Below are 13,897 nucleotides of genomic sequence, written 5' to 3'. Positions count from 1 at the left end.
TCCCCTCTGACCTGCTTTCGAATCCCCCAACCCGTCCCCCTCCCTTCAAATCCCTCCCCTCTGACCCATCACCCTCTCTTCAAATCCCCCAGCACCCCCCCCCCAAGCACTGAAAAGAGTCAGTCTGTACCCGCACACATGAAATAAATGGTGCCGCGCTGTTAAAAGATAAAATCAAACTAGAAATACTGAAGTAATATATGTTAAAAAAAATATCCAAAACAATGAAGTATACAGTAATTGCTAAAGGTAGTAGTACACGTGAAAAAAATTCTCAAATAGATCAATGACTACAGTCTTATAGACACAGAGATGACCCCTCCAACCCCCCCGATCCACAATAAAGTGCTCACCCTGATGGAACTCACAGGTGCTGACTCTGCTCAAGATTGAGGAGAGAAAGAATTCCTGGATGGGCCGCACATCACAAAAGGCATCTTTATTGGCAAACGATTAAAATCCAAGTGCAGTCACCTCATAAAAATAGGGAAAACAGGACAAATATCTAACGCGTTTCACACCCCATCACGGCGCTTATAGCTGAGGTGACTGCACTTGGATTTTAATCGTTTGCCAATAAAGATGCCCTTTTTTGATGTGCGGCCATCCAGGAATTCTTTTTCTTCTCCTGATTACAGTCTTATAGGTGGATGAAAAAGTACAGAGATGTATACACTCTCCAACTGAGGGCAACTATAAAGTGACTTGTCCTTAACCACTTCCTGCCTGGTCGATAACAGATTGACGTCCAGGAAGTGGTTCTGTTATCATGACTGGCAGTCATATGACGTCAAGCTGGATGGCGCGCGAGTGCGGCATGTCCAATCGTGATAAGAAGACTCTGTCAGTGGCTTCTTACCATGTGATTAACTGTGACCAATCACAGCTGATCATCTCCTGAACCAGGAAGTGCCGGTAGATGGCATTCCTCGGTTTGCGCTGACAAGCAGAGCTGATCGGCGGCTCTCCCTGTTGGGGGGGTCGTCTGTGCTGATAATCAGCACATTGATTATCAGCAGAGCCCCATCAGATGTGTCAAAAAGGTACCCAGTCAGTGCCCCCTCAGAGTCGCCTATCGGTGCCCAATAAAGTGCCAATCAGTGCCATATAGTGCCCACCACATTGCCAATCAGTAACACCTGTCAAAACCTCATCAGTGCTGCATATCAGTGTCGCTTATTAGTGCCCATCCATTCTACATATCAGTGCCGCCTCATCTGTGCCCGTCAGTGAAGGAGAAAACAAAGTTTTATAACTGAAACGAAGAAAAACTTTTTATTTTTCAAAAATGTTGGTCTTTTTTAGTTTGTTTAGCAAAAAATAAAAACCCCTAGTGGTGATCAAATACCACCAAAACAAAGCTCGATTTATTAAATGATAAAAATTTAGTTTTTGTGCAGTGTTGCATGACCGCGCAATTGTCATTCAAACTGCGACAGCGCTGAAAGCTGAAAATTCTCCTGGGCAGGAAGGGGGTGAAAGTGCCCGGTATTGAAGTGGTTAAAGTGCAGAAAGTTGTGCAAATATATGCAAAGTGCAAAAGTGATTTCTCCTCTTCCGTGCAATAAACGCAATGTGCAGAAAATAGTTTCTCCTCTTCTGTGCAACACTTTGGTGAAGCTGGCCTCTTACCTTTACAGTTATGAGGCAACAGCATGTGTGTGTAATAATGAAGATCAATGGTGTTCACAATGCTTGCTTCTTGGTGGTATACTCTCAAAGCAGTGACGCAGATCTAGTATAAGCAGTGCTCTTTCTCTCCCAATGGATGTAGATGTAATGTGGAGGAAGAAGAAAGGGGAGGATTCCGGATAGTGTAGTATTTTAAAGCACAGCGTTTTTATTTGTTAAAAGTAATAAGGCGTATTCACATGTCGTCCGTAAGTTAAATACAAAACACCGCGAGCGGCGAGCTTGTATGTTGACGTCACTTCCGGTGCTTGTCCGTCCCAGCGCGTATCGTCACAGTCACATGACTTCATCAGGGTATAAAGACTGGCATTGGAAATGTCTTTAAATAGTCTGGAGCATTAAACTGGTGTTCCAGCCGAAAAAAAATTTATTTTATTTTTTTAAGTTAGCAGCTGCAAACTGTGTAGCTGCTGACTTTTACTAAGGACACTTACCTGTCCAGGGAGCCCTCGATATCGGCTCCCCGCGGCCGATCTGTCCATCAGATCGGGTGCAGATTCTGCCATTCCAACTAAGGGAAACCGACAGTGGAGCCTTGCAGTTTAACTGCCGGTTTCAATCTGCACATACGCAAGTCCTTCGGTTCTTTGTGAATGGCCAGCTTGTCTTCTGGGACACACACATGTCCTAGACGACAACGTGTGGCTCGCCGCAGAAGAGGATGTGACTTCCTCTGCCGTGGCCTTGCTGGATCAGAAGTATTCCAAAAAAGGTAAGTCAGAAAGTAAAAGTTTTTTTTCTTTTAAATATCCAAAAACGAGGGATGGAGAGGTGGTCTTTCGTTTTTAAGACCACCTCTCAAAATTGGGTGAAACTCCACTAGTCAAGTAAGTCAAATGAGCGGCCATTTTCTTGTAGCTCAATGACAGAGACGTATATTAGCGGCCATGTTTGGATGGATCCTTTACATAGCAGATATTGTGGCCATTTTCTAGTTGTCCGCTGCTAGAGGAACATTTATATGGAGGTATTTTTATTAGAGACATTAGATAAAATACTTAAAAGGCAAATAAGGACATTATTAGGATTCTAAAAAACGTATATCGAAAATAGTTGCACTATGAACTTTGGATATCAGGGTGGGGGGGACACCAGAACTGACATCAACAGATACTGCAGAGATAGTTTATGCATGCTACATTATATAGTAGAGTAGAGCTGCACAATTAATCATTAAAAAATCGCGATCTCGATTCAACCCCCTGACAATCTCTATTTCAGAGTTTGCTGATTCTTTCATATAACAGTGGAGAGACCTATCTGCTCACTCAGCTGTCAAACGAAAGCATCTGGGCAGTCTGCCAAGTTTATAAAATGAAACATTGTAACTAAGAGGCGGTTCGAACTGGGATGACTTGTCAGGCGACTTAGCTGCCTGACAAGTCTTGTCCCGTTCTGTAGAATGGAACCGTTCTAATCGGAGTGACTCAAGTCGCTCCGACTTAGAAAAAGGTTCCTGTACAACTTTGGGGGCGACTTGCATTGACTTCTATAGAGAAGTCGTTTTGCAAGTCGCCGCTGCAGTCGTGTCCAGGTCGCCTGTCCAAGTCGTGCTGCCTCGGTGTGAACCGGTGATGTGTCGAATGCTGTCCCCCATCAGATAGTGTCCGCCTTGTACTGCGCTTGTGCAGTACGGAGTACAAGGAGACCGGGAAAGTCTCCGAAGATGAACGGCGCCTGCGCACTGAGCCCAGGTTCAAGCCCCACCATCCAAGTGGACATAGAGTTAGAATAAAAAATAGCCGAGCGAAGCGAGGCCGTGCCCGAAGCTTGGCAAGCGAAACGAGCCCGCAAGGGGCCCTGTTACTATGTGCAACCGTATGTCCACTTGGAAGGTGGGGCTTCAACCTGGACTCAGTGTGCAGGCGCCGTTCTTCTTCTGAGACTTTCGGAGTCTAAAAATAGTGATTATCATTTTAGCCAGAATCATGCAGCTCTATAGTAGAGATGGTATCTTGATCAAATTGAAATTAGCAACAATAAAGTAGAGCTGCCACGACGCGTCGACGTAATCGACTACGTCGACTAAGAAAATACGTTGACGTGCGTTCTGGGCGTCGATGCGTCACAGTGGTGGCAGTGCTTAATATCTAGCGCTGCCCTCCATGCCGCCGTCCCCCCTCTCTTCTCCCCCTCCGTGCCGCCGTCCCTAGGGGTGCAACGGATCGTCACCGATCCGTGATCCGAGCGCACATGCCACGATCCGCGGAGCGCTCCGCGATCTCGGCCTTAGGAGAGGCCGCGGCTTCGGCCTAGCTCCGAAGCGGCGGCCATCTTTCTACACCCAGGCGTTTTACAATGTGATCGCTCTGACGGAGCGATCACATGTAAACAAACCGGCATCATGACATGACGCCGGTTTCTCTCTCCCCTCTCTGTACTGATCTGTGCAGTGGAGGGGAGAGGTCGGATGGAAGCAGCCATCCCTCCATACCCAGCCAATACTCTGCCAGCCCGATACTCTGCCAGCCTCTGCAAAATAATACTCTGCAAAACAATACTCTGCGCTGCAAAACAATACTCTGCTGCAAAACAATACAATACTCTGCCTTCCAATACTCTGCCCGCCAATACTCTGCCAGCCAATACAGTACAATACTCTGCAATGCAATACTCTGCAATGCAATACAATACTCTGCAATGCAATACTCTCAAGGTTATCCAAAGAATTAATTAGCTAATCAAAAAAAAAACACTAGATTCATTAAAAAATAAAAATAATAATCGGATAGTCGTTGACTAATCGAAAAAATAATCGATAGATTAGTCGACAGACAAATTAATTGTTAGTTGCAGCTCTAAAATAAAGGTGTGTATGGTAATAGAGGCATGGAGATATCGGCCAATTTTTTAAAACGGAAGTGGCACACTGAGATGCAAATCTTATATATGAACAAATGTAGGTATCAAAATATTAAAAATCATTAAGGAAACCATTCTTCCCCTCTCTTCCAAAAAATAAATAAATCACATTGAGTGGGTCCTTGTAAGCTTCATAAAGTGCTACAAGTTGGGAACCACGCAACCTACAAATGCTAGTGAGTACTAACTGCCAGACTAGGGATCAGACCTGTATACAGATGCATATTTTCCCAATTGCTTCTACATCTGTAAAACGTATTTTCTTCTTTCACCTCCCAGGATTAATCACACAGCTGTATATTTATCTTTCTAGTGTTTCGTGAGCTGCAAAAATGAGCGGGTCCAAACCGGACATCCTGTGGGCTCCCCACCACGTGGACAGGTTTGTGGTCTGCGATTCTGAGCTCAGCCTCTACCACATCGAGTCGGCAGCCAGCACCAGCTCTGAACTCAAAGCCGGATCCTTGAGACTGTCCGAAGAAACCACGGCAACCCTGCTGGCCATCAACTCTGACACCCCATACATGAAATGTGTGGCCTGGTACCCAAAATACGACCCAGAATGCCTTCTGGCAGTTGGTCAAGCTAACGGCAGAGTTGTCCTTACCAGTCTAGGCCAAGACCACAATTCTAAGTGTAAGGAGTTGATCGGGAAAGAGTTTGTCCCCAAGCACGCCCGGCAATGTAACACTTTGGCTTGGAATCCCGTGGACAGTAACTGGCTGGCCGCCGGTTTGGACAAACACCGAGCTGACTTCTCTGTCTTGATTTGGGATATAAGCAGCAAATACACGCCTGACATAGCCGTCCCTATGGAGAAAGTCCGTCTTTCCTCCACCGATGGTGAATCGTGTTTAGTGGTGACAAAGCCACTATACGAACTTGGACAGAACGACGCATGCCTCTCCCTTTGTTGGCTTCCAAGAGAACAGAAGCTCCTTCTGGCCGGCATGCATCGCAACTTGGCTATTTTTGACCTCCGGAACACAAACCAGAAAATATTTGTCAACACCAAAGCCGTCCAGGGGGTGACGGTAGACCCACATTTCCATGACCGGGTGGCATCCTTCTTTGAGGGCCAAGTGGCAATCTGGGACCTTAGAAAGTTTGAAAAACCAGTGTTGACTCTTACAGAACAACCAAAGCCGCTAAGCAAGGTGGCCTGGTGTCCAACAAGAACGGGCTTACTTGCCACGTTAACCCGGGACAGTAATGTGATTAGACTGTACGACATGCAGCACACACCCACACCTATCGGTGACGAAACCGAACCCACCATTATAGAAAGGAGCGTACAGCCTTGTGATAACTACATCGCTTCATTTGCCTGGCACCCAACTAGTCAAAACCGCATGGTGGTTGTCACTCCCAACAGGACAATGACTGATTTTACTGTTTTTGAGCGTATCTCACTGGCCTGGAGTCCTACTACCTCTTTAATGTGGGCCTGTAGTAGGCAGCTATACGAATGTACAGAGGAAGGGAAGGACAGCTCTGTAGATAGAGACATAGCTACAAAAATGCGCCTAAGAGCTTTATCAAGGTACGGACTAGACACGGAGCAAGTCTGGAGAAATCACTTGCTGGCGGGACATGAAGACCCTCAACTAAAATCTCTTTGGTACACTTTGCACTATATCCTTCTACTGTTTTGTTTAAAGAGATTGCTAATCAAATATTTAATTTCATGAGCCATGTTGCACTAGCAGTCCTGTTGCTAGTGGCAACTCCTCAACAACAGGAATGCTAAAATTGGAACTACACTGTATCTGGGCACCACAAACCAAAAAGTGTTATTTAATTCATTTTTAATATGGAAAGCAAACTCATCCATCCATCCATGTCTCCATGCTTTATTTTGTTTAAGTAATTTAGAAAACCTCTCCCACTCTTATATTTCTGGTCATGGCCATAATGCATAAGGGCAGATGAATCGGGTAGCATTTACTTCCTGAAATCCACCCGCCCTTAGCTCTGGCAGGTGTTCCATCAGATTAGGCAACCCGTCAAAACTTGTAACGGAAGTGACGCTCAGTCACAGCCATCTTGGTACACCCCTCACTCAGCTGCAGTAAGCCAACAGTCTGAGGTCGCAAAGTAGACATCTCTTTACACCCAACAAAGTCTTGCATTTCACACTTTTTACCACTAAACACTGTTTTGATGTTGAATTTTAAAAGCAGCAGTGTTCTGTCACATTAGCAAACGTGTGAGATCAGCAGGCTTGCTGCTGTTTTTAAAATTCAGCATCAAAACAGTGTCACGGACTTCTAAATACTGTTTAGTGGTAAAAATAAGTGTGAAATGCAAGATTTCAGTGGGTGCAAAAAGATGTCTGCTTGGCGACTTCAGACTGTAGGCTTAGTGTGGGCAAATGCAGGGGGGGACCAAGATGGTTGTGACGGAACGTCGTGTTCCAAAATCTGGCAGAACACAGGCAGGAGGTTGTGCTTAGCTGAGAGAACCCCTCCTGAAGAATCCTGGAATGTGTGGAAACTAACGGAACTAAAGAAAAGGAAGGGGGGGGGAGTTTAAAACAAGTAAATATTTTCTATCTATTTAGCATGCTAGCAGCCTAATTGCCCGCACACACGATCCGAAAATCGTACTAAAAATACTGCTTTCTACTACGATACCAGATCGTGCGATTTTTCATTTAATCAGTACAGTTGTCATCTGAAAATACAATACAAATACTCTACAACACATGACATCACTTCCGAGAGTTTTTTAGTTTTTATTTTTTCCCCTGTCATGTGAGATTTTTTGGAACTTTAGTAACCTATTCAATTTGTACTTGAGACTAGCAAGCGAAAAAATTTGGACAATCTGTCGTCAGATTTTCGGATCGTGTGTACGGGCATAAAGATTTAAAATAATCAATGTCAACTGAGAGTGACGTTTTAAGTGAGCACTCACCTGCTCCTATGGTGTTGCTTCTTCACTAGCTTAAAATGATGCAGATTCTTGCAAGCAAGGGGACAGCAGTGGAGTGACACCTTGCAAGCTTGGCTAGCAAGGGAGCGACGATGTAGGAGCAGTTAGATGTTCTCTCTGTTCTCAGTCTGGTCACTTGTGAGTCGTTGCCAGCAATAGGATTACTAGCATGAAATAAGCCAAACTGAGTTAGACCCCTTTCACACTGGGGCCGCATTAGCGCTAAAGCACCGCTTGTTTTAGCGGTGCTTTAGCGCTGTTTAGGTGGTGCTTTTAATCCCAAAGAAGGGGTTAAATACTACTGTGTCTAAAGACAGCGCTCCCAAACCGCCCCAAAGATGCTTGCAGGACTTTTCGGAACCTCTCGCAAAGTGTGAAAAGTCAGAATGAATAGGAGGCGGTTTTCAGGCGCTTAGTAGCTCCAGTGTGAAAGGGGTATTGGGTTCGGGTCGATGAGCAGAATGTAGCTTGCTTTTGGGTGTATTCAGATTATAATTGCTATCAGTTTAGGACATTTGAGATCATTCAGCACTCGATGACAGGTGAATTTGACTTTCTTACACGCTGAATTAACCTGCCTCGAGGTGCTTTTGTATTCCCATTTACCTGTATGGGGAGAGAAGCAGTTGAGGCAATCAATCCCCCATGTATGCTGTCCCTTACATAAGAGTTCCTAATGGTGGCAAATTTTAGATTCTCACCCACCCAGCAGATCCAACTATGTCCAGCAGAGATCCTCCTCTCTTCTGGCAGCGCTTGGTCCTGTGCCGCCTTGCTTTGCCATGATGTCTCTTGATGACACCCTGCTAGGCCCAGCCCCTCCTCTTTTACTGAATAAAACGGCTTTGCCTACTGGGATATGTGACATTCCTATCCTGAGAAGCAAAGTGGGAACAGTGCATGTTGCTCGCCTATGCGAATGATGTGCAATGGGCAGAGGGGGGCAAAAAGTAATAAAATTAAAAAAATCCTAATTATGCGGAGCATCGAAGGAGGGGTGGAGAGGAGGGATGATGACATGGAGGGTGAAGAACCTCTTTAAGGTGCGGAGCTTTCTACAAACTTTGTTAAAGTGGTTTTAAAGGCCAAAGGTTCTTCTGTGTCTAGAAAACCTCTCCTCCTTATATTTCTGGTCATGGCCAACTTTAGTAAGGGCAGATGAATTGGGTAGCATTTACTTCCTGGAATCCACCCGCCCTTAGCTCAAGCAGGCAGGTGTTCCGTCAGATTAGGCAACCCATCAAAACTTGTAATGGAAGTGACGCTCAGTCACAGCCATCTTGGTATACCCCACACTCAGCTGCAGCAACAGTCTGAGGTCCCAAGCAGCGGATCCAATGATGTCCAGCAGAGATCCTCCTCTCCTCTGGCATTCCTATTCTGGGAGGCAAAGAGGGAACAGTGCATGTTGCTTGTCTATGTGAATGATGTGCAATGGGCGAGGGCGGGCAAAAGTAAAAAAGTAATAAAAATTTAAAAAAATCCTAATTATGCATAGTATCGAAGGAGGGGTGGAGAGGAGGGATGAAGAATCTCTTTAAGGTGCGGAGCTTTCTACAAAATTTGTTAAAGCGGTTTTAAAGGCCGAAGATTCTTCTGTGTCCAGCCCCCCTTCCCTGAGCCCCATGTTGTTATGTTCGCAATAGCCTCGGCTGTATGGGGACTCATCATTGGCTGTTAATCACAGCCAGTGAGCTAAAGAATAGAGAGCAGGGGGGCGTGGCCAAGCCGAGGCTCTGTGTCTTATGGACGCATAGAGCAGTGGCTCAGGAGCAAGCACACAGCGGTGCCCCCAGGGCAAGCAACTTTTTTCTGGGGGGTGCTACTCGAGGGGGAGGGGCCAGGAGCACTGGCAGGGGACCCAAAAAGAAGAGGATCAGCGCTGCAAAACCACTGCACACAGCAGGTAAATATATAACTTATTTGTTATATTTAAAAAAACAAAACCTTTAAAGCCTTTAAAATCCCAATCGGCTCCAGTTTGGGGAGCACTGCTTGTCCGTTTAACCAAGCTGCTAGTTGGCTTCAATAAACTTCCACGCTACTTCACGTATTTTAGCCACATGCTTACCCCATTTACGATTGCCCAACACACATGTGCAGAGACAAAAGGTCGGACTTTATGGCCCATACGCTGCACATATGCATCGCTGGGCGGCCAATGTTTGTGCTGCAGCTCTTGGTTCGGGGTAAAGATAGGTAGCCGGCTTCCGAGCATGTGACCACTGTGACAGTGCATTTGTTTTTATTTTTATTTTTTCAGCCTTTTTTTATTTTGTATTTTTTTTTCTTCTTCCTTTATTTTCACCTGGTGATCCTACCAGTAACACGCTTCCTTTTCTAAGGTGAAAACACTCCCTTACCTTACTGTATCTAATGAAAGAGCAGTATTGTCACCCTCACTTTTGAATTGAACTGTAGAACGCGCTCTCACCCCAATATCTGTAACATAGTGGCAGGTTTTCTGTTCACTACATAAGATCTCTGGCAAATCTGACAGCAATGTTTGGGATTTCGGTGCACCAGAGTCGAGTCAGTGTGATGTCGGCTCCCTGAATCTCTTGGCAGATCAGGTGTTTTCTATACTTGCATCATTTTAAAGGGACATGACATGGAGAAATAGTCCAGTATTGCTGAGATAAATGAATTGCATTTATTTTACACCTGTGGTTTTCCTATATTTCTGATCACTTATGAAGCAGTATGCAGAAGACATAGATCAGAAATCTTCAAGCAACAAAGGATCATTGGTCTTCGCTGGTATTAAAACCATTGTGAAGTCATCAGTTGGTAAGAGGCTAAAACTAAATTAAAATAGGGTTATACTGTATGTATCTGTCTTGGGTTTCCGAAGGGGGGGTGGGGATTAGATAGCTTTGTGATCTTAATATACAGCTACAAATAATTTTTCATTGAGCGTTTAAAGAGGAAGTATAGGCAAATCATAACTCAGCCTATTTTAACTACCCTATAAAGCAGCTATTCCCCCAACATTTTTGGCACTGGAGACCAGTTTCATGGAAGAAAATTTGGGAGGAAGGAGGGGGTGGGGGGTTGATGGCAGTGTTTTCTGGGGAATTGCTAATCATTAATGATTGAAGCGCGTTATTTCTATTACATTGTCATATATAATAAAATAGTTTTAAAGGAAAGGTTCACCTTTAGAAACGTAGTAAATGTTCCACCCGATTCCCCCCCCCCCCTGTACAGAGCTCTGTGTGCGAATGAACTACAAGTCCCAACATTCTTTGCGGATGTCGGCTTGTAGTTCTCAATGAGCTACCATGGCGATTCAGAGGCGATTCAGTTCGCATTGTGCACTATACAAGTATTTCATTCATTCATTCATGGGGTAGTTCATTGATTCTTCCTGTCTGCTTGCCCGTACGGGCACACAGATACACCGACAGGTCTGCAGGAGGCCTGCATGGCACCAGTAATATGCTGATGCAATGCTTTACAGGCTCCAAAAAAAAAAAAAACTGCACGTTTTTTTAAATTTATTTTTTTCCTGGAAAAAAAAGGTGCATTTATTTATAAATTTTTTAAGTGAACTTATCCTTTAACTCACTATAATGCAGAATAAAGTCCTGAGGGTGTCATTTGGCACTGTCGCCGGCTGCAGCGTGTCACTTGGCACTGTCGCCGGCTACCAGATGCAGCTTTCTCCATGCGGTGTATGAGCAGAGGAGAGCATTCTGTATTCCCCCTTTGTGGTCCCAACACTGTTGTTGCCTGGCATTTTATAGAGTTATGTGCTTTCAGGGAAATCTCAGCGCTCAGCTTGCTTTCCTTGATTGCTTCACTGAGCTGACACATGCGCAGGAGCTGAAGGGATACAGGAGGCAGTGTGGCCCGGTGTCTGACAGGCCACAGACTTCTACCGGTGGGGACCCCTGCTGTAAACGAAAGAAATCTAGACTTGACCCTGATGAGGGCGCTTTGGTCTGGACACATGATCTCCAGCTGCTGGCTTCAATGAAGAGGGGAGATCGTCAACAACAGCTGCAGAGCCTATGCAGTGACTTCAACCATAGACTTACTTTGGAGCATCTGTTGTTGGCTGTCCGTCTACACTGAAGCCGGCGCTGGGACCTGATCATGTGACCGGATTGGAGCGTCCTCAGAAGAGGTAGTCATGCAGATCTTTCCTTTCTCTGGGAAGGGTTGCAATTTATAGGATCCTAGTCCCAACCCACCTACCCAATACCGCCAGGAAGCCAACACTGCACACAACTAATCACAGGCAGTGAGACATTTCCTGGTCTGTGCAACTGCGGACCGGGAAATGTCTCGCTGCCTGTAATTAGCGGTGTGCAGTGTCGGCTTCCTGGTGGGATCGGGTAGGTGGGTTGCGACTAGGATCTCAAACACGCCTGAGACCATCTGTAGTCCCTATAGTGCATTTGGTGCAAATTTGTTCACTTTTAGGTCATTGCAGAGGACAATGATTTTTCATCTGGAGAAAGCAGTTCACCTGTCACATGCAGAAAGACTTCTGTACAGTAATTGCTGTGAATATCTGGACAAGACTTCCTCAGAAGCCATTTCTGACAAGCTATAGGTTGCTTAAAGTGGTTGTAAACCCTTACAAACCACTTTGACCTACAGGTAAGCCTAGATTAAGGCTTACCTGTAGGTCTAAGAAATATCTCCTAAACCTATATGGTTTAGGAGATATTTGCCCGAAAACAGGCACCGTAGACAGCGGCGCGCAGGCGCACTGAGCGCAGCATTCTCAATGACGGAGCTACCGCGCGTGTCGGCTCCCGTGCGCATGCGCAGGAGTGACGTCATCGCGGCTTCGCCGAATGACAGCGGCGGAGCTGCGAGACCCCACCAAGATGATGGATGCGCCGGACTACAGGGGACAGCAGTGACTCCGCTGGCTCCTGTGTCAGGTAAGTGACACATAATGGACTACTATGCGATGCATAGTAGTCCATTATGCTTTGCCTTTGCAGGGAATGAAAGAGGAAGTAAACTCATCAGGGTTTACTTCCTCTTTAAGAAAGAAAAATGTATGTAAATAACAGATTATAACTGGCCGTTCATAAATAATAACTCCGGATAGTGTTCTCACTGGCTCAGTGCTACCATTGTTTCCCGTCAGAGCTGTTGAGATCAGATCTCTGCCACAGGGAGTACATTGTTTCCATTATCTTGGCTAATTCATAGATTCGCCTTGTGGGAAGGAGCAGTAGAGCACTACCATTGTGTTACACAGCGAGTATGTACTAATGTGGTTCTAAAGCCTAAACATTTTTTACCTTTATGCATTCCTTGCATTAAGGTAAACATTGTTTAGGCATCAGCATGTCACCCCCCCCCCCCCCCCCCACTTACCTGAGCCCTCATTCGATCCAGCTCTGTGGACGTCTGCAGCTCTTCTCTGGCCCCACTTCCTGGTCACTCTGGCTTTTATTGGAGCCATTGGCTGTCAATCAAAGCCGGTGACGAGGTAACAGAAAGGGCAGCTCGGGAGTGCCCCCCTGCACGAGTGCCCCCATATAAAGCTTTACAAGGGGGGAGCCAGGAGGTTCGGGGCCACAGGTAAGTATACACCTGTTTAGTTGTTTAAAAAAACAAAGCTTTAAAACCACCAAAGTAAATATAGCTGTATGTGCTGTATATCAGTACAAATTATTCGGTCTATTTATAAAGTCGTGGATGTGAATTTCACTAAACATTCTCTGGTGGAGATTCAATTATTCTCATTTCAACACATGAGCATGGAAGATTCTCCAACAAAGAATGTTTGGTGAAAGTCTCATTCACTGCTCTATAAGTCGGCCTCTTTATTTGGTAGCAGGGTTTTTAAAAATCTTAACTTATTTATAGTCAAAGTATTGTTGTATGTCCTTCCTGTAAAGGAACAGCGGAGAGCGTCAGGAGCAGCTGGAGTGGCTCTGATCGCCAAGCGGACATAGTGCATTACGTCAGCGAGGAACGCGGCCTGGCTCTGCAGCTGTGCGGCTGGAGGAAGAAGGGTGCAGACTCGAACATTGGTCCTTTCCTGACATCCTTAGAACAGGAAGAAGAATGGGAGAGAGCAGCTGCTATTGCCTTGTTCAACCTGGATATCCGACGTGCCATACAGATACTGAATAAAGGGGCAACCTCAGGGAAGGGTAGGTGAAGCTACATCCCTCCTGCATTCATGTCCTGTAAGTAGCTGTTGGGACCAGTGACTGCTGTCCTTGTGTAAAGATTCCTTCAACTCCTGCACTGTACTGTCTCTTTGGATAGCCTATATTGCTCTGGGAGTCCTTAGTCATGTAATAACTCTTTTTATTGTTGAATTAAAAAAAAAAAGTTTAACCACTTCCTGACTGTAGGACATCCATGGAATGAAGGAAGTCTTGCAGCTACATGCATCATCCTAGTATCTTTATTTCAGCAGGCG

The 13,897-nt window shown here is 45.4% G+C and overlaps 1 protein-coding gene across 3 annotated transcripts in view; it reads left to right on the top strand.

Annotated features, from left to right (window-relative positions):
* Nucleotides 1-13,897, top strand: part of MIOS (meiosis regulator for oocyte development) — a 48,529-nt gene that overhangs the window by 15,931 nt on the left and 18,701 nt on the right. For all 3 annotated transcript variants that reach the window (XM_077490735.1, XM_077490734.1, XM_077490733.1), the window contains exons 2-4: nt 4,868-6,189; nt 10,183-10,281; nt 13,365-13,622. In XM_077490735.1, coding sequence (XP_077346861.1) covers nt 4,887-6,189; nt 10,183-10,281; nt 13,365-13,622 — 1,660 coding nt within the window. In that variant the 5' untranslated portion in view covers nt 4,868-4,886. The remainder of the gene's footprint in view (nt 1-4,867; nt 6,190-10,182; nt 10,282-13,364; nt 13,623-13,897) is intronic.

This window comes from Lithobates pipiens, unplaced genomic scaffold, assembly GCF_037356315.1.
Source record: "Lithobates pipiens isolate NorthernLeopardFrog02 unplaced genomic scaffold, aLitPip1_a1.2 Scaffold_19, whole genome shotgun sequence".
In the NCBI taxonomy this organism is placed as follows: domain Eukaryota; kingdom Metazoa; phylum Chordata; class Amphibia; order Anura; family Ranidae; genus Lithobates; species Lithobates pipiens.
This window is presented reverse-complemented; position numbering and strand designations above follow the sequence as displayed.